Here is a 26,134-nt window from a genome sequence, read left to right as displayed (position 1 = left end):
ATTTTCTGAAGCGTTACATGGTTTCCCAAATTGAATCCAACCACCAAACTTCGCAATACCGAGTCTCCCCATAATACAGTCCCTTTAATATCTGGAGTGATGTACAAAGTAAAAGAAGGTCTTTCTTTGTGACAGGACAGAAGATTTTGCGCAAGGCAAAAGAAGAGATCGCTCTACTCAACTTGCCTTTAACCCGTTGAAGATGGACTGATTTTGCAATGCTACAACACACATTTCCCAGACACCTGCCCGAGTATACTCCCCCGAGTATACTCCCCGAGTATACTCGGGACTCCTCTTCAACGGGTCAATTACCCAGTTGAGTGATCTCTTGTAAGATCTCTCACCATTGCACTTAATATGAAAATTTACTTTCGAGATACAACAATTGCCTGGAGTATCTCCATCTCTCCTACAGAAGAACAAATTGAGCAATTTTGAGATGGTTTTGAAACAGTCAGAAGTCTAACAAGTATGAGTAACCAGCTAAATTAGATTATGAAAAAAAAATAACTCAAGTACAGAGTATTTGGCTTTCACTTAATAACATTTGTTACAATGACTGTAAACAGCAAGTATTTGAAGCTACAGTGATTAAGCATGGTGACTGCGCACATCATCTGGGCATGAACAATCACTATAAATAATCTACAAAGCTCCATCTCCCCTTTAACTTTGCAATTTTAACAGGTAATTTGAACATTTAAAATGTATCTGTGCTACATACATATCCAACATGGTTTTCATAAATTGTGGTGTCCAATGCTACGACAGAGTTGTGAGGTAAATGATGCCAGTTTAATTTCTACTTTGCTATGTGATTATGAAGGGGGCGAGGGACGCGTCATCTCTCACATATATGCGCTACCCATCCTCATCCGAACACCTCAGAAATGGACCCTTCATATCATATCATGTCACATCCTATTTTCATCTCTAACGGCTGTCAATCATAACCCTAAATTTCTTCACCAGGAGCAGCACATACCCTAAATGGTGGATGTGTGTTGTTGTTGTTTTTTACTATAAAATGGCATTTTGAATAAATCTTTCTTATGCTGGATGGAAAACATCAACACTTTCCTGACATACAGTAAGGAATTCACTTTTAAACAGATGTCAGATTTTAATGTATGGGCAAGTCCAAGATAAGGTCCCCTCAGAAGGCAAAATTTCATCTTTGCTTAATGTTGACATATTTGGTATCATTTTGAAGCTTATGAGTTGAAGTTTTAATTTCCATGAAGGAAAAAATGATATTATGTAAAATTTATGCAAATTTCAAGGGCTTCATTTGCATAAATGTAAAACACAGCGTTACGTATGGGACATTTATAAAAATTCATATTTATTCAAAGGAAAGCAAATGATATTTGATTAATATGTGGACATAAGAAGTTCATCAAATAGTTTAACTTGGTATGAAAATTTAGGGATTAAGCAAATGATTATGCAAATTAGCTCGTGTCCTATCATGAGATGTCCCATACGTAACAAAATGAGGTCATTTTTTTTAGGTTTTTTCTAAAATTGCCAAGGTTATTTGAATGCCCTTTTGGAAAGTTCTAATTTATTGTTTAGAGACATTAAATACCATAGAAAAAAGAAACAAGAGACCCGCGGGTCTAGCGCTCACCTGAGTATCGCAAGTTCACCTTTCACGCAGTCACTAATCTAAATTATTCACAGCTCTACCAAAATTTGACGAGGCATTCTCAAGTGGAAGATGAAAATGTACAATAAGGGCCCAATTTTTTCAAGATTCCTTAATTTGGGGGAATTGGGGCCCCCTGGGGCCCTCTGGGTGGGGCATGGTGCCCAGTTTGATAAATTGAGATCCTGACCACCTAGGGATGCTACCTGCCAAGTTTGACAAAAATCCATCATGAGGTTTTCAGGAAGAAGATGAAAATGTACAATTCAGGCCCCCATTTGGACCCTTCCAACCACCTCCCCCCCCCCCCCTACCCCCAAGAGGGGCACCCCTGGATCTCCTATGAACAAACTTGAAACTACAGTCATTAATGTACTCACTCATAGTATTATCTCAGCTCTATAACTTCTGATTCTAGAGAAGATTTTTAAAGATTCCTTCATTTGGGGGGTTTGGGCCCCCTGGGGGCCCCCTGGGCGGGGCATGGTGCCCATTTTAACAAATTGAGATCCTAACCCCCTAGGGATGCTACCTGCCAAGTTTGGTGAAAATGGGTCATGGGGTTCTCAAGAAGAAGATAAAAATGTACAATTTAGGCCCCATTAGGACCCCTCCTCACCCCCCCCCCCCCCCCCCCCCCGGGTCCCAAGGGGGGCACCCCTGATTCTGCCATGAACAAACTTGAAACTACAGTCATCAATGTGCTAACTCATAGTATTAACCTAGCTCTATCACTTCTGGTTCTAGAGAAGAAGATTTTTGCGGATTCCTTAATTTTGGGGGGTTTGGGCCCCCTGGGGGCCCCCTGGGTGGGTCATGGTGCCCATTTTAACAAATGGAGTTCCTAACCCCCTAGGGATGCTACCTGCCAAGTTTGGTGAAAATGGGTCATGGAGTTCTCAAGAAGAAGATGAAAATGTACAATTTAGGCCCCATTAGAACCCTTCCCCACCCCCCTCCCCTGGGTCCCAAGGGGGGCACCCCTGATTCTGCCATGAACAAACTTGAAACTACAGTCATCAATGTACTAACTCATAGTATTAACTTAGCTCTATCACTTCTGGTTCTAGAGAAGAAGATTTTTACAGATTCCTTAATTTTGGGGGGTTTGGGCCCCCCTGGGGGCCCCCTGGGTGGGGCATAGTGCCCATTTTAACAAATTGAGTTCCTAACCCCCTAGGGATGCTACCTGCCAAGTTTGATGAAAATCGGTCATGGGGTTTTCAAGAAGAAGATGAAAATGTAAAAAGTTTACGCACGACGCACGACGGACGACGGACGACGGACGACGCACGACGCACGACGCACGACGCACGACGGACGCCGGACGAAGGGCGATCGCAATAGCTCACTTGAGCCTTTGGCTCAGGTGAGCTAAAAAAACAGTAAAAGAAATATTTTTTATTAGGCATTGAAATAATGTTACGTATGAGACAAATGCGTTACGTATGGGACATCCTCATATATATTGCATGTAAATGCATGTAGCTGGCTGGGAAGGTCTCTCAGTACACAAATGGTCAATCATCCTGAAGAAAGCATCCCAACTTTGTAGCTACTTTTTGAGTTATAGACACTTGAAACAATACATGTACTTGACTGAACAATTTTCAGAAAGGGGGAAAGGAAGATGGCAAAATGCACTTATGAAAATCAGCATTAAAGGGATGGTATAGTTTTTGTAGAAATGGGGATTCAGTTTTCAACATTTTATGAGATGACTGGAAACCAATAATATGAATTACTAAAGAGCACACAACAAAATTCATGGGTATACATACTGAGGTGTGACTCAAATCAATGACCTGACTGCTAGACAGACATCATACATCTACTTGATTACTGGAATTCCACGCATCAGGTATTGCTTATCTATTAAAATTAATATTTCTTGTGTCAAGTTGTTTTTTATTGAAACTTAATGGCAAACTGCCCTTCATCAATGGAAGTAAACACTTTAAATATTCAATTTTTTAGTAGTAACTATCCTGATAAAAATAGGGCATACATACTCAGGTTGGTCATAAAAAATATAGAATATGATTGAATATGATTTAGATGGTAAATATTTGGGGGATGTTGTTCCCTTGACAATCTGGATCAGTATTTGAGTAATTTCAACTGATTTTACTTCAATAATTATGCAAAATACCCATAAACATGGTTCTCCACACATTAAACGAATGGGGGACAAAGGGCATGCATACTCCGGTTGGTTATAAGAATATAAAAATATGATTGAATATGACTATGATGGTGAATATTTGGGGAATATTGTTTCCTTGACAATTTGGATCAGTATTTGAGTAGTTTCAACTGATTTTACTTCAATAATTATGCAAAATACCCATAAACATGGTTCTCCACACACTAAATGAATGGGGGACAAAGTGTCCCATACGTAACTGTCCCATACGTAACACGTCATGTCTGTCTTTAATTAGAACCTGTAATTAGAGCTTTTTGCCTAATGACATGAAACTTACCTGTGATAATCTTGAGTGTTGTGACTTTCATCACAGTGAGTTACAAGTTGTAGAATGAAATACTTTCAGAGAGTTTTGAGGTTGAAAAAGATGTTCAAAAAAACAAAATTTTTCTGGTCCCATACATAACGGCACGTAATTTCTCTTCTAGAATATAATTGTCAAGGTCATTTTTCTCAATTTTTTACATGACTATACTTCTCCTAGATATCAATCACCATGATAAAGTTCAATATGATCAAAGGCTATTAACACTATTTTTCAGGTCATAAAAGTCTCTGAATGTCCCATACGTAACGCGCGTGTTATCTTGGACTTGCCCGTATCTATGCAGCAAAACTTACAAATGATCCCGTTATTCTCATAAATTTTACTTTTCTGACTGTCAAAATTGTATTTTGTGAAATCTATGGCACCTAAATGGTGATGGAAAGATTTTTTTTTTTTAATCTTTTTTTTAGAGAAAACTCAATTATATCATGTCCAGAAACAGACCTTTTTCAATGTTTGGTTTTTTTCTTTTTAAGGGTGGTGTAAGGAGAGAGACCCCTTGTGGTATTCAAAGGAAACCAAAACCAAAAGAGAAATGTGGGTTGAGTGAAAGCAGCAACACTAGTAGAAAACATCAGTGAAAGTTTGAGGAAAATCAGACAATAGATGCAAAAATTATGCATTTTTAAAGCAGTTCCAACACCAAAACTTTAGTAATTCGTAACTTTTGCATCAACCGTCTGATTATCCTCAAACTTTCACTGATGTGTTAGACTACTAATGTTGCTGCTTTCACTCAATCCACATTTCTCTTTGGGTCTTGGTTTCTTTTAACAATGGATATCATTGTTAACTTGTGAAAACATTGGCAAACTCTAAACTTCTTTAACTTTCTCACTTTATGAGCATTTTTTTTTCCACAGCTCCTGCATATTCTGTCTACTATTTGCATGAGAGTTAATTTGATCATGAAGGGGCAATGCACTTTAGATGGGGATGGGAGGCGTCCATGATATCGTCTCTAGGAAGCATCTGAAATGTGACTGCACCAAATGAGGTGAAACCCAAGAGCACACAGGCATTGAGTATTTGCAAGACAGATTGAGAAAATATTTGCTTGATTTATTGCAGCACCCTTGAAAGTATGGAGCTTGTGGAAATATCACACATGTGGTGAGAAAAGCAAAGCAAATACCACATATTTTCTCTGTTTACTATTGATAAATGTGTCATCCGACTTGGAATGAAACTATTAAAGGTCTCTGAAAACATTGTACTAGGGAAGCAAATTACCCTGCAGCACCGAAGTACATCTTCGAGAATCACTGTAGCATCAATCAAAACTGCACTGAGCACTAATCATATCATAATACCTAAATCATGAAATTTTCATACTTTTATTTATGGTGATTTTATTACTAGTTTTGCATTGATATTGATTGCATTTATTTTACATTATTCCTCTATGGCTGCATTTATCGTCTTTCCCATGTTTGAAATTCATTTCAATACCCACTATCCAAATGCGTTTGCAAAGGCATTTTGGATCGCGTTTCTTGAGTCGTTGCATTTATCGACCCTATCGAGAGTTGAGAGGAAGGCCTTGTCACTGCACAGTTTTATTGCGCTGTTTGACCCGAGGAGCAGAGATCGTGTTGTTGGCATTGGTAGGTCTGAGCTATAAAGCATGTTTCAGAACGGCTTTGCATTTATTATCTTCAGAGAAATACGTTTCTGACTGAAACGCATTTGAGATCGCACTTTCTTCAGCATTTCAGAAAGGCATAAAATCTAACCCCATAATCAAATACAGCTTTGTGTTTATCATCTGCCCAAAATCTCCCTGAAAGATGTTTGGAAACCTTCATTCTACCTCAGAAGTGAGTTGATAAACGCACCCCATGTAGTACGGACACACTTGGGACTCCCACGCACCAGGAACATCACAGTAATAAAACATGGCACATTGATCATATTCTCCATTCTCTTGTTATTGGTTTTGCTTGTAGCTTTGCTCTCAACCTCAAGGAAGCAGGTTAAAGGGACGGTATAGTATTGGTTGAAGTCAGGATTCAGCCTTTAACTTATTGTGAGATAATATTAAAAGAAACCACTTATGAAATGTTACAGAGCATACCATTCTGAGAGATATTCAAGTTATTTGATGAAAAATCAGTTTTGAAATGGCTAAGATATCCACAAACAGAGTAGAATAAAGAGATCATAATAAAAGGTTGTCACACCTTTTGTAAGTATTGCTTGTTTTGGATAGCTTGGCCATTTCAAAACCAATTTCAGCAAATAAATGTAGAATTCCTCTTGGAATATACATGCTCTTCCATGATTCATATGAAGTTTCTCATTATCTCACCAAAAAAAAAGAGAGAAAAGTTAGAAACCTAGAGCCAGGTCTCAACCAAAACTATACTATCCCTTAAAATGAGCAATGTCAGTCTACTCATACTGTATTTCTGGTTAAGTTCTACCTCAGCACGTAATCAATATCATGGTAATATTTGGAGGAGACTGTCAGTGAATCCTATCCCATAAACTGGCTTTCTTGGAGGACACATAAAGAAGCATTTGATATGGTCACAATGACATTTCATAATTACCAAAATACCAGAACAGCACAATTATGATTTAGGATCTCCAATATCAATTTTGTTTCGATCATTTAAAGGATGTTGTGATCAAGTATTGGAAAGCAGTCTTACTTGTCATAACAACTTTGAAGCCCATGTACTGTACACGCCAGGATTGGGGATGAGGCATGCCGTAGTAGTGCAGTGACCCACCCCTTTAATAAGCCACTTCGTAATTAGCTCATGTGCACGTTGGTACAAATGACCTTTCTATTTTCTTAGTTGGTTAGGCACTTCACTCATATTCAAAGCAACATAATGCGTACTGGTAAGTTTGCCCGGCATAACAATTTATGGAATTTGTGTTAAACAAAAAATGATCTTGCATAGCGAGACCAGGTGACCAGAATGGTCTGTTAAACAACCCTTGGGGGAAGCATCCATTTCTTTGTTTTGTATTGAATGCATTAAAACATGTTTATATTCGTATTGCCAAATACCAGGTTTGCAGTCAGGTGGATGTAATCGCAAGTATCATGTACAAGGATTGCATGAATAATCATTATATGACAGATGCTTATCTCCGTGAATTTAAAAACCATCATGCGTTTTGGTACCAATGACCTTTTTCTGCTCATGCGCAAAGTAGAACTACGAATTGGCTTATTGCTTGACATTCTTACACCCTTTCTGGCCTGTTTGCCTTGAAGATCAGCCAGCCAATACTCAACATTTGCAACATTTCTCATCAACATCACTTGATCGCACCATATAATGTGCAAAGGGTACCAAACAGGAAACCATATAGAAATGATTACCCATATTACCTGAACTCTGGCCTCTTTGTATGTGCATGCTACGAAAACAATGGTATTTTACATGCCTGAGGGGTGGATGAATAATGTCATACGGAGGGGGAGGGGCAGTGGGTATAATACTGAGTATAGGTACTCACCGTGCAGACAAAGTCAAGTAAACATCCAAAAATAGAGACATTTAGTGAGCTGATTTTTGAGAAGCAGATCATGAGGGTTACATGTGGGCGGTTGGCTGGATACTACATACTGTACACTACAGGTGAAATTCCCCTGATTGCTGAAATAGCCTACAATATGATTACCGTGCTCTACGACCAGGTGCTTCCGGGAGATGAACGGAAAACACAAAATATGCCTGGGATGAATGTGTTGGATTTTCCTGTTTCATTTGATCATTATATGTTTCCTATTGCTCAAATATGAAAAAGAGGAGGACCCACTTGTCGACACAGTATAAAGTGACAGGAACTGATATGCACTTCATACTGACATCATACAGAGAGAGTTCAATTGCAGAATATATCAGATGTACACTTTGTTTAAGTTACAATCCAATGCTGTGGCTGTCCTATTTCATTACTTATCTAAAAATGTGGTCTTTAAATTGTATATCAAATTTTCTTCTTTGAAAGAGAATACTCATATCTCAGAATGGTTATGTCCCCCCCCCCAAAAAAAAAAAAGGTAACAGAAGTGAACATCAGTGTTTCAAAAAAAGTTGACTATCATACTACCACACTACAGCACATATTACCGACAGTCATAACCCTTCCCCATCAGCTTTCATAAGGCAGGCAGAATGTTTCATTAACACGCTCATGACTGCTGGCTTTAATATCCCATTAACATTGTGTATGAACATGTTGCCAACAGAACAGGAAGAGTTAACCAGAGTCCAATGGGCTTTAGTTCAGACTTCACTGCACAGGATTTTTATCCTACCACAGGTAACTACTACAACTGATGTTGAAGCTCAGCAAATGAGCAAATGCCAAAAAGAAAAAAAAAATGTTCGTGTGAACATCATTGACATTACACAATCAGAACTGTCTTACAAAAAAAGGTTGGAATTTGCCTCAACTGTGTTGACAGGTGGATCTGGCATTCAATAAAGGATTCAAGGAATGAATGAATTAAAGTAAGCAAACAAACTGGCTTAACAGGAAACTTACCTGCTGATTCAAGCGCAGTGCCACATCTTTCCTTCTTTGCTTGAAGCTGCAATGATGAAACAGAGATAACAAAGATGCAAAATGAGGAACATATTTGCAGGACACTGAGACATTAAAAGTAAAATCCCTTTAATTTCAGTCCTGCTACTGCTGTGTATTTTATAAGTCTGGATGTGGTTCCATGTTTTCAACTGGAAGTATAGACCGATTCGGGTTCGTTGAGGGCAGCAGACAATTTGTGGCACTGGGCGCAGCCATTAGCTCAAATTGCGGTGTCTCAGCTTACCCCCCCTCCTCTCCCCCACCCCACGGGCAACATGTTTATCGCGCACTTGCAACAAAGGTTCGCATACTAAGCAAGCATTCGCGCACTCAGTACGAGACGCCCATTGGCTAAAGCAACCATGCATCAGTTTTTCATTCCGTGCGCGTGCTAATGAAGGGAGAGGGGTGGGGGAGTGGGAGGGGGGGTCGGCTGAGACACCGCAGTAATGGCGCTGCCCATGCCAAAAATACACATAGCGCGTCACAGAATCGGTCTATACAAGATATTTCATGCTGTTACGACAGCTGGTTGATCACATATCTTCATATATCTTAAAAGTAAACAATATATTTTAAAAGTACACAAACATACAAACAAGCAATCATACACACATACATACATACCAACAGACAGACAGATGGACAGATACATGATACCAAGTGCATAATATATACACCCTATATTTAACCACTCTACATACACACATACTGTATATAATGTCATTTATATGGCAGGGGTGCTATTCTGAATGTTTTTGACCGCAAAAATATCAACTGATTCTAACATAAATGCAATGTGCATACTGTAAAAGTGGATATTTTCGTGTGACTAATTTTTCGCGCTTGGCCAGGTAAGAAGAGTTTCGCGTGTTGTTAATGCCGCGGAATCAAGACATCCCGCACAGGAACATATGGCAAGCAAAAATATTCATGTGCTTTTATTTCGCGCTAGTTTCTGGTTGCGCGAAATGCGCGAAAATTTCAACACCGTGAAAATTTCCACTTTTACAGTATTATGTGAGGGGCCTACAAATTATGTACATGTACTAGTACACAGTATTGGATATGAACAAGGTGCTTGATAATACGGTTTATAGCAGACCTAAGTCTTGGCACACGTAATTTTACCACAATTGCAAAATAGTCAGGAAGTCCCAATTCTCAAAAAAAAAAAAAAATAGGCTCTCTAAAATGTATGACATAATATACAATCTATCAAGTATTCAAACATTCCAATATAAAAGTGGCGAGTGATAGTGCAGAAATTTGATTGGAAAGAAGTTAATATGTGAGTAAGAAGTCATGAGTTCACTCTTCAAAATCTTTCAATTTGAGACCATTTTCCAAACTGGATTTGCGCACACCTCAGACAACTTTCATGAGAGAATAACGAGGAATGGAACATTTTTTTCTTCTTTTTGATTAAGAGTTTCCTCTACTCGTAACATACTCTTATCACAATCCGAATTACGAGGTCTACTATCACCCAACCTCCAGTCAGAAGACACTGGTATGCTGGATTTCCCCCCTTCCCTTGTGTTGCCCGTGGAGACGGGAATGCTTATTAAAGTGGAATCTGTTTAATAAACTGCTGCACCTTGTGATGATGAGGGGTACCGAGAGAGGCAATCGACTCACATGACGGTGATGCCACCAACATCGCACGTGCACTTAGCACGCTCCTAACCAACGGATCTCCCAAACTGATGTTCATACTCACTCTCAGACAGAGAATTCACCTCCGACAGCATTCCGTTTTTCAAATGAAACTTTACTGATTGAATACTCTCTAAACTGATCGATCCCCAAGCCCTGCCTTGATAAACACTTTTATTATGAAGGCATTTCCGCCTCAAGCATTACAGTATTTTTACTATCATTCAACTCAAAAAAGGAACACATCACTTCAAAAATTTTGACACTTAAACCATCAGACATTCATTTGACACATTTATTTGGGAATTACAACAGTTGCTGTGTGCCCTCATTTGTTACAAGCCTACACCAATCTTCTCATCAATTTAGATAAACCAAAGTTACGGTGTTTTAAATATCATTTACTGTAAAAGTGGAAATTTTCGTGGTGTTGAAATTTTCGCGCATTTCGCGCAACCATAAACTTGCGCAAAAATAAAAGCACGCAAATATTTTTGCTCGCCATATGTTCCTGTGCATGATGTCTTGATTCCGCGGATCTAAAAACATGCGAAACTCTTCTTACCCAGCCAAGTGCGAAAACTTAGTCGCGTGAAAATATCTACTTTTACAGTAACTGAATAAAAAAATAACAGATCACTTCAAAAATTTTGACACTTAAAATATCAGACATTCATTTGACACATTTATTTGGGAATTACAACATAGTTGCTGTGTGCCCTCATTTGTTACAAGCCTATACCAATCTACTCATCAATTTAGATAAACCAAAGTTACAGTGTTTTAAATATCATTTAACTGAATAAAAAAAGAACAGATCACTTCAAAAATTTTGACACTTAAACATCAGACATCCACTTGATGCATTTATTTGGGAATTACAACATAGTTGGTGTGTGCCCTCATTTGTTACAAGCCTACCCTAATCTTCTCATCAATTTAGATAAACCAAAGTTACAGTGTTTTAAATATCATTTAACTGAATAAAAAAAGAAGAGATCACTTCAAAAATTTTGACACTTAAATATCAGACATCCACTTGATGCATTTATTTGGGAATTACAACATAGTTGGTGTGTGCCCTCATTTGTTACAAGCCTACCCTAATCTTCTCATCAATTTGGATAAACTAATAATGCCCCCCCCCCCCCAAAAAAAAAAAGTCAACTCTTTCTTGAATTCATCTGAGGAATTGATCTATGCTGTACATTAGCTTTGATTAGGAATATGATACCCTGGGGAAAAGATTGAGCTGCAATTCATGCAGAAAATGTGAATTCACAGACGGGTGGCAAATGTATTACTTCCTGACTAAAGCTAATGACGAACATCACATAACACTAATTCAAAGTATCATGATCATCTGCATGGCTATTGTAGCTTGGGGATGCTATGGTGATTATGTTGTGGCATTAACTTCTGGAGGTTCAGTCTAGAGTCCAACTCTTTCTGACCAACAACAACAGCAAAAAATGTATATGTAAAGTAGGAATCTTAGTCCTATCCATATCAATTAAAGCTGATAATATAGAAACAGCGAAATAACAGAAGGAATATGCAAAGTAATTTTCGTGGGGAAATACTTTGGCATGATATGGTCAAGGTTATCGCTGTGTTTCCAGTATGCTGATGTGTTAGAATCTGTGGATATAGATGCAGGTGTGACAGCAGAAAAAAAAAATATGGTAAACTACCTTATTTGATTTAGTGTGTACCCTGCATCAGCAAATCACTGGGAAAGATTGCTTGAATCCCTTCTTATTGTACACTGTAGTCAGTAGACTGAGCACAGTTACTAACAGCTCCATATACCGTAGCTGCCATGGGTTTCACCAGGGAGGTAAGACAACTATCACATCAGAAGACCAAAGACTATTGTATTTGAGTCTTCATATTTTTCTACTGACATTTTTTTTAATAGTGGACTTAAAATTTTCATACCTTCACTGATGTTTCTCATTTGCTTAATTTCTTTGACTGAGGAAGACATTATGACTTTTTATTTATTACAAAAGATTATATTTTCTATCATTTATGATAAAACCACAGAAAAAGGTGGGGGGGGGGGGGGGGAGGTTGTACCTTGTCTACTTCCTTGGGTGTGACCACCAGTCTCTGCTTCATGTAGTGGTCATCTGCCTGGTCATGATCTTTGCACCGGTTCTCATAGGTCTTTTTGGCCTGGGCACAGAAAACAAGAAAGAATGAATGAAAAAAAAAATAAGAGAGAGAGGGAGTGAGGGTAAGATGAGGAGAGGGGAGAGGGGAGAGGGAAGAGGGGAGGGGGGAGGGGTGAACAAAGTTGTAACTGTTGAGGACGAGTCCCGAGTAAATTCGGGCAGGTGTCTGTGGGAAATGTGTGTTGTAGCAAAATAAGCCCGTCCTCAACGGGTTAATGTACAGTGCATAAAACTAGCTGCATTCAACTTTGCTTCATGGGTGTATTAACCCACTGACACATTTCATCCATGAGACATGTGTGCATTTACACCATGCATTCATGCTTATCAGTTTTGACAAGAGGGAGATACAGTCAAACCCACGAGGGAAAAATGAAATGTGGTTGTAATACACAGGTGGTTGTTGTAGACAGGTTCAATGCAATAGCCATGATTGTAATAGGCATTTTCATTGCTTTGTGTGATGACATGCTCATCCCAATATAAACTATATCTACACTCATGTAAAGTCATTTACATGAACACACACACACAAAAAAACACTAAACAAAATATATAATGACTGCTGTTACCTTTTGTACTTTCCTTTATAAATAACACAGTACATTTACATCCAAAGTACTTCCAACCAAGCATTAAATACTTTAGTTGACAAAGATTTCTCTATTAGATTACCATTCATGCCAACAGCATGTTTATTATTTGCTTTTTGTCACTCTTACAGTGTAACTTTTATTTTGTTTGCTTTTTTTTGTATGTGTTGACATGAATGTTTCTCATTCTGTGTCATTTCAGTCCTGACAAGGGCTGCAGAGCTAGCTACACAATAGTCCTGACAAGGGCCACAGGGTTAGCTAGCCCTGATAAGTGCTGCTGGGGTTAAATGACCATGGAAGGGGGCTATAAGGCACTGACAATGACCATAGGAGTTGATTACCCCAAAAAGGCTAGGGTGTTGGTTTTTTTTCTTCTTCTTCTTCTTATAGATGCTTTCCTAGAAACAACCCCTAAAAATATAAATTTAAAGTGATGGAGACTGTTGAGGTGACTGACATTTCCTGAAGAAGTGAGTGGTCATTGAGCACACTTAACGGTCACACTTTATGGTCACTTTTGACAGGTTGTTGCTTTAAATACAAGGTTTATAACTACCCCTGCACTTGTTTTCCCTGTAGTGGATTTCCATGTGGTTGCTTTGGGCAAGTGGTTGCTAGGGCAGGTTTGACTGTGTACCGTGAATCAAGAAATTTTTGTATGCAAGAAACTTTTGCCAATTTGGCAAGGAACCAAGACTTGCAAAAGAAAATTCACACGAGGAGTTTCTGTCTACACAGTGCATTGAATGCCAACTAGGGGTACAATGCTGTACACTGTCATGGTTGGCAATTTGCAAAAGTCTCATGCTGCAAAATGGCCACTGACTCTAATTTGCAAATGTTTAATGTCATGAATGTTCACAGAATTTTTATTTTCAAGAGAGTAGAAACAATCTAACTATAAAATCCTTGCATGGCACGCAGGGGAAAATGGCAAGCACTGAAAAACAGGAGCTAGAACCATGTCTGGTCATTTACTGCAATTTGAGAAGCCCATAGATTAGAGAGCTCTGTTACATGATTCATACTCCCCCTCAACAATGACTTTCACTTACTGTTTGTTCAGCTTTGTATCAAAACTGTCCTAGTGATTTGCTTTCACATTATTTCCTGTACTTATACACAAGTCTTCCAGTTACAGCATACGAGAGAAGAAGAGCAAAGACAATTAAAAACGAAATCTGATAAGGCAGTCATCAAGTTTCTTCGATCGAGGCACGACAGTTTTGTAAACGAGCCTGGAATATTCATTCTTACTATCACATATGAAACGCTCTAAGATTCATCCCTTTATACCCTTCCTGCCTTTAAAAACATCTCCTTAAAGTGAGATGCACTGCAAAGCACTGCTATATACACAGAGTTACAGAATGCCTTTCTCTCTATGTGTTAACAGATGCCATTAATCTTGGGCTGCATTTATCAACTTTCCCATGTTTGACACAGAGTTATATAAAACGTGTTTGCAAACACCTTTCGGATCGCATTTTTTGCATTGTTGCATTTATCAACTCTGTTGTAAGTCCACTGGAAGGCCTTGTCACTGCGCAGTTTGACGCAAGGAGCGTAGATGTGTACATGTAGAACAATTGGCAGTGGTTGGCATGGGCAGGTCCAAGCTATAAACGCATTTCAAAATGACGCATATTAAAACGACGCATATCTGGCTTTAACAAGTTTGCGATTGCACTTTCACCCCATTCACGAATGCATTTCTAACCCCATAATTAAAACACAGCTTTGCATTTATCAAATGCCCAAAACTACCCAAAAGTTGTTTGGAAACCTTAACTCTGTGCCAGAAGTCAACTGATAAATGCATGCGAGCATTCACAGAGGATTAATGAAAGCATAGGGCCGTAATCATGTTTATTTTCAGGCAGCTAACTATATGCAAACTGATTGTAGAAATAAATACTGTAAAACAAGGAATGTTCGCGTGCATTTTAATTTCACGAATTTCGCGAACACCAAGATTCGCAATATGAAAATGCACGCAAAAGTTCTTGTCTACACTATATGCATTGAATGCCAGTGGCACTTTGCGAAAATTTCATGCCGCAAAAAAGGCCATCGGCTCCAATTCGCAAAAAAAATCATGCCCCGAATATATCATGTTTTAGAGTAGATAAACATTTAGTACTTATAAGGACTTTTTCATGCACTTATCAAAGGGGCAAAGATGACAAGTAGATGTCACTGCAACAAGGAAATTTGACCTCAGCTCTGATGCCATGGCTATTTTTGATCAAGGCTGGCTTCCTCACATTCCAATTCAAAAGCAGACTGTAATAGGAGTAGGTTCTACGAGGACTCTCAGACATCTTTCATCTCACCCCACAAGCAGGATAAATCTTGCATTTGGCACTCACTGCTCATGAGATTTTCACCTTAGGAACAGAATTGTACTGATTTGCACAATACTGCTAGTCAAGCAAGTTCACTTCCCAAGCAATCTAATGTGATAACTACACATCACTATTATACTTGTGAAACCATCTCACAAAAGAGCAGTTCGGTATAACATACTTTGCTTTTGAGAACTTCATCAACACTTGATATGACATATCCAGAAACACATTAAGGGGAAGTCCTTTTGAAAATGTCAAGAACAAAAGATGAAAAACCAAATAGCAATAGGCGTATTCAATAATTTGTATGGCATAGTCATATCAGTGTTAATGTAAAAGTTGTGTGTGTATGACTGTGTGTATGAATGTGCTGATATGGAAGTCTGTATACTGAGTTTGAAAGGGTTTCTAAACTTGTTGTTTTTGGTTTTGATTTGTTTGGTTGTTTTTTCTGGGGGGGCGATGGGAGTTAGAATAAGAATAAGTGGGCAGGTCCAAAAGATTCAGAGTAGATGGAAATTGATCAAGCACAAAACAGAGAATTTCAGTCATTTTTTTTTCTTCAAAATACTAGTACATTACAAGTCTTACAGCAGAGCTTTGCCATACAACTTGTGCTGACTATATTCTGCACCATTCTGGCAGTGGTGTTGATATTGTCACCCTGTCTTTGATACTTAAGTGTTTCACAGCAACAGTCTGCACCACTGCCCTTGAAGCACTTTGGCACTTCAACACTTCCACAGAGACCATTCCAAAGAAGAGAAACATGCGAGTCATGCTGGCAGCCTTCACAAACTGGCTGTCAAAACGACCATAACAAATCAAACATTTTTTTTTCCTTCATTTGTGCCCTTACAAATCTACACAAAAATGAAGCCCTCTTATGTGCCCATTCTACAGAGATGTTTTTTCATCTGTCACTCAGCAGAAGCAAAGTTTGTTGCTTCTGACCACCCATGAAAGTGTATCGGATGGCTGGTCTGATGAATCCGACTTGTGCTGGTCAACTATCAGGTCAGTGTCAGACACGCTGGGCGTGATCTGTTGAGGCAAGATCGTCCGATGAGGATCACACGAGCAATGTCTGGCACTGACATGATAGTTGAGCAACGCAATTCAGATTCATCAGACTGCAATGCGATACACTTCGGCGGGTGGAGGGAAGTAACAAAATTTGCCTCCGACGAGTGACCGATGAGAAGAAATCTCTGTGGAATGGGGGTATTAACTACTTTTAAGTGGCCTGTTGACATTCTATAGGATGTAAAACTTTTTTTTAAGTGAAAAAGTGAAGACAGCGAAAATAGTCTGGTAATACCAAAGTTTTACAAAAAAATCATGACTGGGCACATGCGCATGACTGTTAAATTAAAAATTGAATTAGGCATATGAGTGAAAGTCATATGAGCACACTTGGGGTAAAAGTTCTAGTAAGCTTTGATACACAGAATAGAATCAGACAATCACATTGGGTAGAGGTTTCAACAGAATCTGACCTATAAACATGTGAAAGAAAGCTAGGGGATTTTTATTGTTTCTCACGTTTTCACCATATAAATCAGTGCTGGTGCAACTATTGGCAGAGGCGACAATGTTTCCCATTAAATGTACACAAAATATTGACTAAATTTCCCTTTCTGATGGGAAAATAACAAGAAAAAGATACAGCACATCATTGTAGTCTCGTAATGACCTAGCAATTAATGACTTCTAGGTAGAAAGAGGTTGCAGTTGATATATGATCAACAACAACAGCAACAACAACAAGATATAATTTCAATCAAATTTCAGTGTACATACCAATAGGAGAGTTGGAAGGTGAGATCACCACCTCTTCCAATTTGTGTGTATTCATCACACAAAAAAAAGTGAAACTTTAAAATTCAATCGCAAACTTCATAGTTAATGTCTGATTTTAATGAAAAATTTTCCAATTCAAAGTAATATTTCCTTCAATACCAAATCATTAAACAGAACAACAATTTATGCACATTTCTGAAGGAAGCATAGCATCAAAAAGCACAGTTTGTATCTGGCATAACTAACAACACAGTACATACAAACAATATAAAACAAAACCAAAATAGAACATACAACACACAAAAAACAACAACAAACAAACAAACAGAGCAGGACTGACATCATGTACATGTATACGGTAAAATGATAAGAATACTACACTAGTTATAGACTGAATTTGTTTACTGTACAGCTATCAAACATAACCAAACTTTGTTTTTTCACACTCAGTCTGGAAGAAAAGGGTTTTAATGTTGACAGTTTTGAATGACTATCTGACAGTTTATTATGAAACTTCTATCATTACATTCACATGAATTTACACCATTTAGTACAGCCAACTTAAAATGGTGTGGAAGTGCACATATGAGAGATCCTTATGACATGATTACACTAGTCTTCTATTTTTTACTGCCCAAACTAATCCTGCCAGTGTTAGTTCTGTTCACCACAACGGCCCTGCCATAATTATTGCACTTTTGTTGCCAGGATCCCAAGATAGCGCACTGGGTCATGACAGTTTGTCGTCTGTCTTCCAAACTGTCGTCTGCCGTCTGTCTATTTCTGCTCTGATCCTCCCACCGTTTCCAGGGACAACGACCATCTACGAGACCCCCCTCTTGATCTTTTAACACCAGCTCAAGATAGTGTGATAGTGGGGGGAGGGGGGATCAGTGTTGTCACCAATTGGGAGCAAAGAGGATATCTACTCGTTACGATATTTGCTTGTCGTATATGTGGCAGGAATTAGGGAAGGATAAGTGTTAGTTTTGTCACAGTCAGGGGGAGTGTCCCTCACTTCCTGTATGTGAAAGTAAAGATGTTCCTTCAATATTTTAACCCTTTCTGCACCAGAGACTGTTGACAGTGTGCACAAGACTATGGGGATCTCTGTGCCAGTCATCGCACACAGCACACAAAGGGTTACTATCATGTGTTTTCTTCTCAAATCCCAAAGGGAGAAATGGTCATTGGGAGGAGACACAAAACCTCATTGACATTTTCATCAGCCCTTCATGTACAAACACAACCATGAGAGATGATAAAATCATAATTAAAGCTATCATGAGGATTCATTGCAATTCAGTATCGTTTTAGATCAATGTAAAAAAAAAACAATAATAATCATGTCTGTGGGAAGTGTATCACAGACATACTGTAGCAAATTGGCAGACTTTGCAAAAGCTTGAATGTAACAGGGGAAAGTTTCTCAATGCCATTAGTAATATATTTGTTAACAAAGGAACATATCTAATATGTTTGTCACACAAATATTATGATACAATGGACTATTCCTGTCATTTACTACACTGTTGTTTGGTTTTACAACTAAAGGATTTTGGTGGATTTAGTTTTCACACTACCCTTGAAGCAAATACCTTTAAACATTAAACACTGTGTGTACACAGCAGAGTGTTTTGTGGAATACTATACTCAAAATGATGAGATATTTTCTCAATGTTTGTTTTGGAATTTGGTACGCTGCTGAACTTTCCCATTGTGTTTCTTGGCTAGAGCTCAACAACCATATAATCATTTTTCTCTGTGAAGTCACTTGTTTCAAGTTATCTATTATCAAGAATCCCATCAGCAATGCCATAAAGATCAATTTCATCAAAACTGAAATACTGTAAAAGTTAAAGACAGTACATGTATCGTTTAATATCAAACTCTCTTCCTGTAGTCAAGAGAACCAGAAGATGACAATTAATGGGAAACTTCCTGGTAAAGTGATACATTGAGTGACTTCCTTCTATTGTACATGTAGCTTTCACATTTTCACAGAAAATGAAAAACTGTGTAAAGTATAATACGATGATGCGCAAATATAAAAGGACAGATTTTACCACATGCGGGACAAATTATTGCGTGCGAAGAGACAGATATTTTCTGTAATGATATGGTGTCTGTTTTTTCGCCGATTCGCAAGATAGGCTACTCATTGTGTTTGATGGAAACATGTCTGCCATTGTATCCGGGCAATTACCCCCCCCCCCCCCCCCCCCCCCCCAGGCTAAATACTGGTTAATGGTAAGGTGAGAGTAGAGATTAGGGTAAGGGTTAGGTGTAGGGTTAGGAGTTTTGTCTTGTCGCGTTTTGGTCTGTCCATGTTACATGCGTTCATCACTAAGTCTAGAAATAGTATCAAAACACAATTTTCAATAGAAATTGTACAGCTGTTATTATCTTCTCTCATCAAAATTAAGCCATTCAATTGAAAAACAGCAAAGTTTCAATGAGCATTCATAATTTGACCTTCATATGTTAGTACATAGACTTCTGTCCTGCATTACACGCGTTCACCCAAAATTTTTCATTTTGGCATCAATTTTAATTGATTGCTTGTTTGAAGCAATTTGGGGACAAAGTTATCTTTCATTGAAGTGTTCTTGAAGATCAGATTGTATTCAGGGTACTGCACATCGGAAACAGAAAAATAAAGAGACATCCCTGAAAAGTGCCCATTTACTGTGGAAACGTCCAAATGCAAAAGTCTGAAAATCATCCAGAGGTCTCCTTTAATCCAGCCAGAACCAACAGTCTTCCCCTCCCAAACAGCCCCTATGAAATAAAAGAGAATCTGTTGATCCAATAGACTGATTTTGTCGATGGATTAAAAGATCTCATGCATGCAGTATTCACAAAAGTTGTCCGTTGAGGACAAGTCCCGGGCAGGTGTCTATGGGAAATGTGTGTTGTAGCAACATCAGTCCGTCCTCAACCGGTTAAAAACCACACAGCTTGCCAGAGGCTTGTTCTACATTGTACCGAGCAACAACCATACGACAACTATAGAGAATTTCTGCCTATGGAATGGAATTGGAGGGAGCAGGCAAAAGAATTTAATGTTACTTCGTTACTAGGCTGCAGGAAATGAAGTACACTGTATCCATCAATTGTAATAGCTTATAATAGAAACAGTCGGTTGACCCACCTGTATAACCTTGTTGAACCAGTCCCTCTTGACGGCTTGTGTCTTCTTCGTCGACTCCTCTGGTTTCCTCCTCTTCTCCTTCTGGGCTTCTCGGAAGTCCTCGATCTTCTTGGCCTCCTCGACCATTTTGGCCCCCAGCTGGACGTGTGAGGTGCCCATCTGCTCTGTCCGGCTAACAAGCTCATCCCATGCCCCTCGCAGGCCACTGAAGCATCATGGGGGATTGGTGTCAAAGAGAGGAAGCGAGAAAGATATCTAGAAATTAGGTTGGTTTAACCATGGATGTCCTAGGCGAGCCTTTGCATTTAACTCTTCACTGCAAATTTCATCTAGGTTTACTTTCATACACTTGTAAGTTTCCGTTAAAATCTTTCTGTTAACTCCTACAGATTTCTTGCAATGTTCACCTCTGCCTGATCCTGTAGGCTGCACTCTACTTTTGAAAATATCTTTGCTTCGATTTTGACAGAGTAGTCACACTTTAATGAGATCAACTTTCAGATTAGCATTAGACACAGGAAAAACTATAACTACAAGAAATGAAGTATACATTCCGATAATTTTCTTCAGATCATTTTACTTCCACTATTAAAAGATGTCACTACCCCTTGCTGTATTCCCTGAATCCACAGAATACTGTAAAACGAGGAATGTTTGCGTGCATTTTAATTTCATGAATTTCGAGAGCGGAAAGATTCGCGAAATTAAAATGCAAGCGAAAGTTCTTGTCTACACTATATGCATTGAATGCCAGTGGCAGTTCGCGAAAATTTCATGCCGCAAAAAAGCCCGTCGGCTCCAATTCGCGAAAAATTCATGCCGCGAATATATCGTATTTTACAATATACTTTGTTTTTGTGGAGTTTTGTTTTCATTTTTTTTGGGGGGGGGGGGTGGGGGGAGGAGGAGGATTCCCTTTTAGGGGCTCATGTCACAGTCATATGAGAAGAGTGGCTATTCTAAGAGTCTCACAGGATACCACATTTGATATCTTAATGGCAGTCAGACTATTCTGATTCATCAGACTTTACATCTACAATATGTCAGCTTGTTGGCACATTTCTTTACATGCTGTAATTCCAAACAGCTTTCACCTTGTCAGTTGGGAATTTCTCCTTGTCTGAGAGAGAGAAAAAAACAGTCATGTTTAAAATTTCTCAGAACAAGGTCACATGATGGCAAAAAAAAAAATGGGAGGATTATCATCTGGCACAAAGATGAGTTCAGCACAGGCAGGCAATTACTGACTCAAACTCTTATGCAATACAATCATCTTTTAGACACCAAGACACACAAATAAATGTGACTTGAATAGGCATGCTTTCTGCCCATTTTCTGAGCACATAAATAGGCTACATTGGGTACCATGGGTACACTGGGTGTTTCTTTTTCTCACACTTGGGCAAATTGGCACTGAGTTAAAGTGCAATTGAGTATCATTCTAAAGTTGACTTTCAATCAACAGAGTAAATCAAACGAGAAGAAGGACAGATGTTCTGTCAAAGTTGAACATCAAATGTTAAAGAAACTAATGGAATCGTGTTCTAATGCATGTATTTGCGCATTTTCACCGCATACAATGTGTTGTACATACAGATTGGAAGAAGCATATGACAATATATTCATGAAACTCTATACCATTCCCTCATTTGATGTCACTTTATAAATTCATTTGAAAAAGCAGATTAAACTTCTCATTTCATTCATACAACATCAGTACAATATCACGGATGCATTATTGTACCACAAATTATTCACGGCAAAAGCATGAACATCTAGAACTACATGTACGTATTTAAATGGACAAACCCAAAGTCCTTAATTCCCATATCTGTGCTGAATCGATTGTAAAATATCCAGGAGTGATTTGAATGGGACTATACTCTTCACCCTACTGAACAAAACGTATGATAATATGCCTCTCATGAAACTGCTACGATGACTGCCTGACAAAGTTTCCATGAATAGTAAGAGTGCTGATGACGTCATGATAAATACAGCACACGTCAGGGCCCTATGATCACAAAGACTGCAGGTCTACACAAAACTCTGTGAGAGGGACTGAATGAGGACCCCCCTTCCATGCCTGCCTTCATGCCCTGGTAAATGCTGATGGTCAGAAACTTGTTACAAACCATACAAATTGCCATACATGGTAGATGGAAAACCCTTGTATCAGTTTCCAGTCGAACAAGATTGCACCCACTAATTATGTGTGGCTTGTTGCCACAAACTGATTTCACCCACTAATGTGTGGCCTGGCTGTCACCACAAATGACTGACAAAGTCACCAAATATTTGTAAGTTCCTGCTTTGAATATTTCTAAATTCTCCAGACTGTTTACAAGTTTTTGTTTTTTTTAAAATCATCTGTTCTTATTGATTATTCAAATTGGCTTCACGAAAAAAGGAGGAAAGTATGCCATTATGCAAATATCCAGCAGTTTCACTTGTGGCCAAATTAGTTTTTTGGCCATCATACGTGGACTGCGGCTGATAATCTTGATTTGTTACTTTACAACACAATCCAAAAATCGGTAACTCTCACATAATGCGAATGGGCCTAACAGCAGCATGCACTCACCCAATTTCTTCCGTTCCCGTAGCATTTTTGGCTATCCTCTGCAGACTCCTCCCAAAAGTGTCCTCTGCTCTGGCCCTGCCAAAGAGGGGAAAAGGAGAGCATACTGGTAACCATGATCAATTCTATTGTAAATATTCCACAGAATAAGCCAGTGCGTAATTAGCTCATGTACACATTGGTACAAATGACCTCTCTTTTTTTCTCAGTTGTAGGAATAGGCACTTCACTTGTTTTCAAAGCCGCATAATGCATTAAGCTTGCCTGATGCAACTATTTAAATGGAATTTGTGTTCAATCAAAGAATGAACTTGCGTTTAGAACAGGTGACTAGAATAGTCCATCAGTTGACACTTGCAGGCTGTTGCAGCTGATATCAGAAAGCGTACTAGGCAGTGAACGCATACAAGTATGGAAAATATCTATGTGGAACTCCACCATAATTCGCCTGACAAACATGCACCTGGCACTCCATTGATGAGGTGGGTAAATAGCATGTAATGCTAAGTACTGTAAAAGTGGAAACTTTCACGTTGTTACTCTAAAAGTGGAAATTTTCGCGGTGTTGAAATTTTCACGTATTTCGCGCGACCAGAAACTAGCGTGAAGATAAGAGCACGCAAATATTTTTGCTTGCCATATGTTCCAGTAGTTGATGTCTTGATTCCACGGAATTAAAAACCCGCGAAACTCTTCTTACCCGGCCGAGCGCGAAAAGTTCCACTTTTACAAGAAACTTTTTCTTTCAATAAAACTGGTTCGATAGGTTCTATGGGCCCTATCAAACCACAGTGACAAATGATAGGTGACAGTAATCTACAGTGTAATATTTTACAATCAATCCGCATCATTTCTTGTCATACAGATCTCTCACCGAACATTTGTGTCCAAATGATACAATACATTAAGATCATACAAATGTATAAACAATAAAGCACACAAGGCTTTACAATAAAATCAATACATGATGCAATACACAATCTCTTCAAGCCTATAGAACAGCACATTCTTATTTCATTTTAGATCTGTCATAAACCTAAAAATTGCATAAATCATATTATATCCAGTTTATGCAGTAAATACAGCTTGTGCAGTTACTTGTCTCATAAACTTCTAGGAAAAAACCATGAATATTCAGTAGGGGTCTCATTTGAAAGCACAAAGTGTGTGGTGGGATTAGAAATTGGGACCTTCTAGTCAGATTGCTGTATCCTTGTCCACTTTACCAAGTGCCACCATTTACATGGCACTGGCAGAGAAAATATAGCCTGTTGCATGCATACACCAGCCTGGCATTGATGATTTAACTCACTGCATAAACATGGTTCTATAGAAAAGTGGTAGATTCCGTTAAAAGTCTAGTGTGATGGAAATTTGAGAATGTTGGTAGAGAATACTAGGTTAAGTGCTAAGTTTTCCATAGTGTGATACTAAGCAAGAGCCAATTGATCATGAGTGCACAAGGAAACTTAGTGGGGGAAACACTCAGGGAGTAACTGAGAATCAGAAAGAAGCCATGCTTAATAATGCACACAAAATGTGTTGTGTTATGGGGAAAAATATGACAATACAATGAGCTGGATAAAAGAAAGTGGTATGTCCATTAAAAAAAAAAACACACAAAGCACAATTCAGCTGCAGTGGTTTCAGTTTCAGCTCTGGAGAAAGTATTTGTTCATCACAGCTTGTGGGGGTTTGTGTGCATCTTCCAAAGCAGATTTACATGAGATAAATTTGAGAGTAGCTGTAGCTTCATTGCGGATAGTGCATGGATATCATAGGCATGGACAGGAGTTCCATGTTTGATTGATAGGATACGCAGTTTGTGACACAGCTGTCATATCCAATGTCATTCCCAATTTAACAGCAGTTCATAAGGAGACTCTGTTCTGAATGCTCCCTAACTCTAAATACATGTACAATCAGAACATCTTTATGATTAGAAAACTTTTTTTTTCAATGTGAAACCCCTTAATCATTCACCTAATTGATTTATTTTCTTCTACAACAGTGCAAGCTACTCTTTTCTACATTGCATGTCAATTTTGAAAATTTATACAAATATATCAGTTATCCTGTACAACAAAGATTTCATGCCTTTGACAGCTGTACTAAACCTCAAGTACAGTACAATGTAGGTATCTGGATTAAATAAATGGAAACATAATTGGAAGAAAACAGAACTGAAGTTTGAAGAAAATTTTGCAAATTGTACAAGAGTTATGACTTTTCATAGACATGGTTAAGTCTGAACACTCAAATGTGCTGTTTCTGCCTGAAAGAAGGCTACAACAATTTTATGGCAAAGTAATGGAATAATAAAAAGAAAGTATGAAGAAAACTCCACAAACCCTACCAGCACTTTCATTTTCTGGCATAATGAAGAGCACTTACTTACCTCCTTCAGAAGGCAGGGGAAATAATATCACCCACGACACATATCAGCAAAAGGTTAGGGAATGTACAGTTTTCGTTCAGAAAGAAAAGTTGTATCATAATTATATTATATTATATTATATTACATTATATTATATTATATTACGTTATATTATATAATGTTATGTTAAAATTCCCTTCATATCTTCCACACATCATATCACTGAACCATTGTGACATTTCATATTGTTGCAACCATAACACCTATAGCGATGACAAGACATACTGCAGATTTAACCAAAACTTTTGACCACTTTTCGAGATTTTCAGCAAACTTTGCCGACGTGTTCTACAAAATATTTTTGCATCCAGTGAATCCATGTTTGGGGTAAATTTCTCTTCAAAGGATTAATACTCAGATCTGCCATAATCACAGGAAACCAAAACCCACATAGTGTATACAAGATGTAAATGTGTATTGAGTGAAAGCAGTTCAATATTGGTAGAACACATCAGTAAAAATGTGAGGAAAATCAAACAATCACTTCAAAAGTCATTAATTTCTAGAGTTCTGGTGCCATCATTGCTGGATAAGAAGACTACAACAGTTTATGACTTCATTCTGGACAATAATATAAAGAAAATATGAGGAGAATGCCACAAATTTCACTTTTCATGAAAAGTAC

General features: G+C 38.4%; 1 protein-coding gene across 4 annotated transcripts in view; it reads right to left on the bottom strand.

The window, feature by feature from the left end:
* Nucleotides 1-26,134, bottom strand: part of LOC139720916 (proline-serine-threonine phosphatase-interacting protein 1-like) — a 98,550-nt gene that overhangs the window by 39,273 nt on the left and 33,143 nt on the right. For all 4 annotated transcript variants that reach the window (XM_071632244.1, XM_071632243.1, XM_071632245.1 and 1 more), the window contains exons 3-6: nucleotides 23,076-23,150; nucleotides 20,492-20,696; nucleotides 12,490-12,588; nucleotides 8,707-8,752 (exon numbers count right to left, since the gene is read on the bottom strand). In XM_071632244.1, the coding sequence (XP_071488345.1) occupies nucleotides 8,707-8,752; nucleotides 12,490-12,588; nucleotides 20,492-20,696; nucleotides 23,076-23,150 (425 nt within the window). The remainder of the gene's footprint in view (nucleotides 1-8,706; nucleotides 8,753-12,489; nucleotides 12,589-20,491; nucleotides 20,697-23,075; nucleotides 23,151-26,134) is intronic.

Source organism: Diadema antillarum, unplaced genomic scaffold, assembly GCF_040938485.1.
Source record: "Diadema antillarum isolate AM-2024a unplaced genomic scaffold, OU_Dant_1.0 scf00000134, whole genome shotgun sequence".
NCBI lineage: Eukaryota > Metazoa > Echinodermata > Echinoidea > Diadematoida > Diadematidae > Diadema > Diadema antillarum.
The sequence above is the reverse complement of the archived record's forward strand: the minus strand, read 5'-3'. Positions and strand labels throughout refer to the sequence as shown.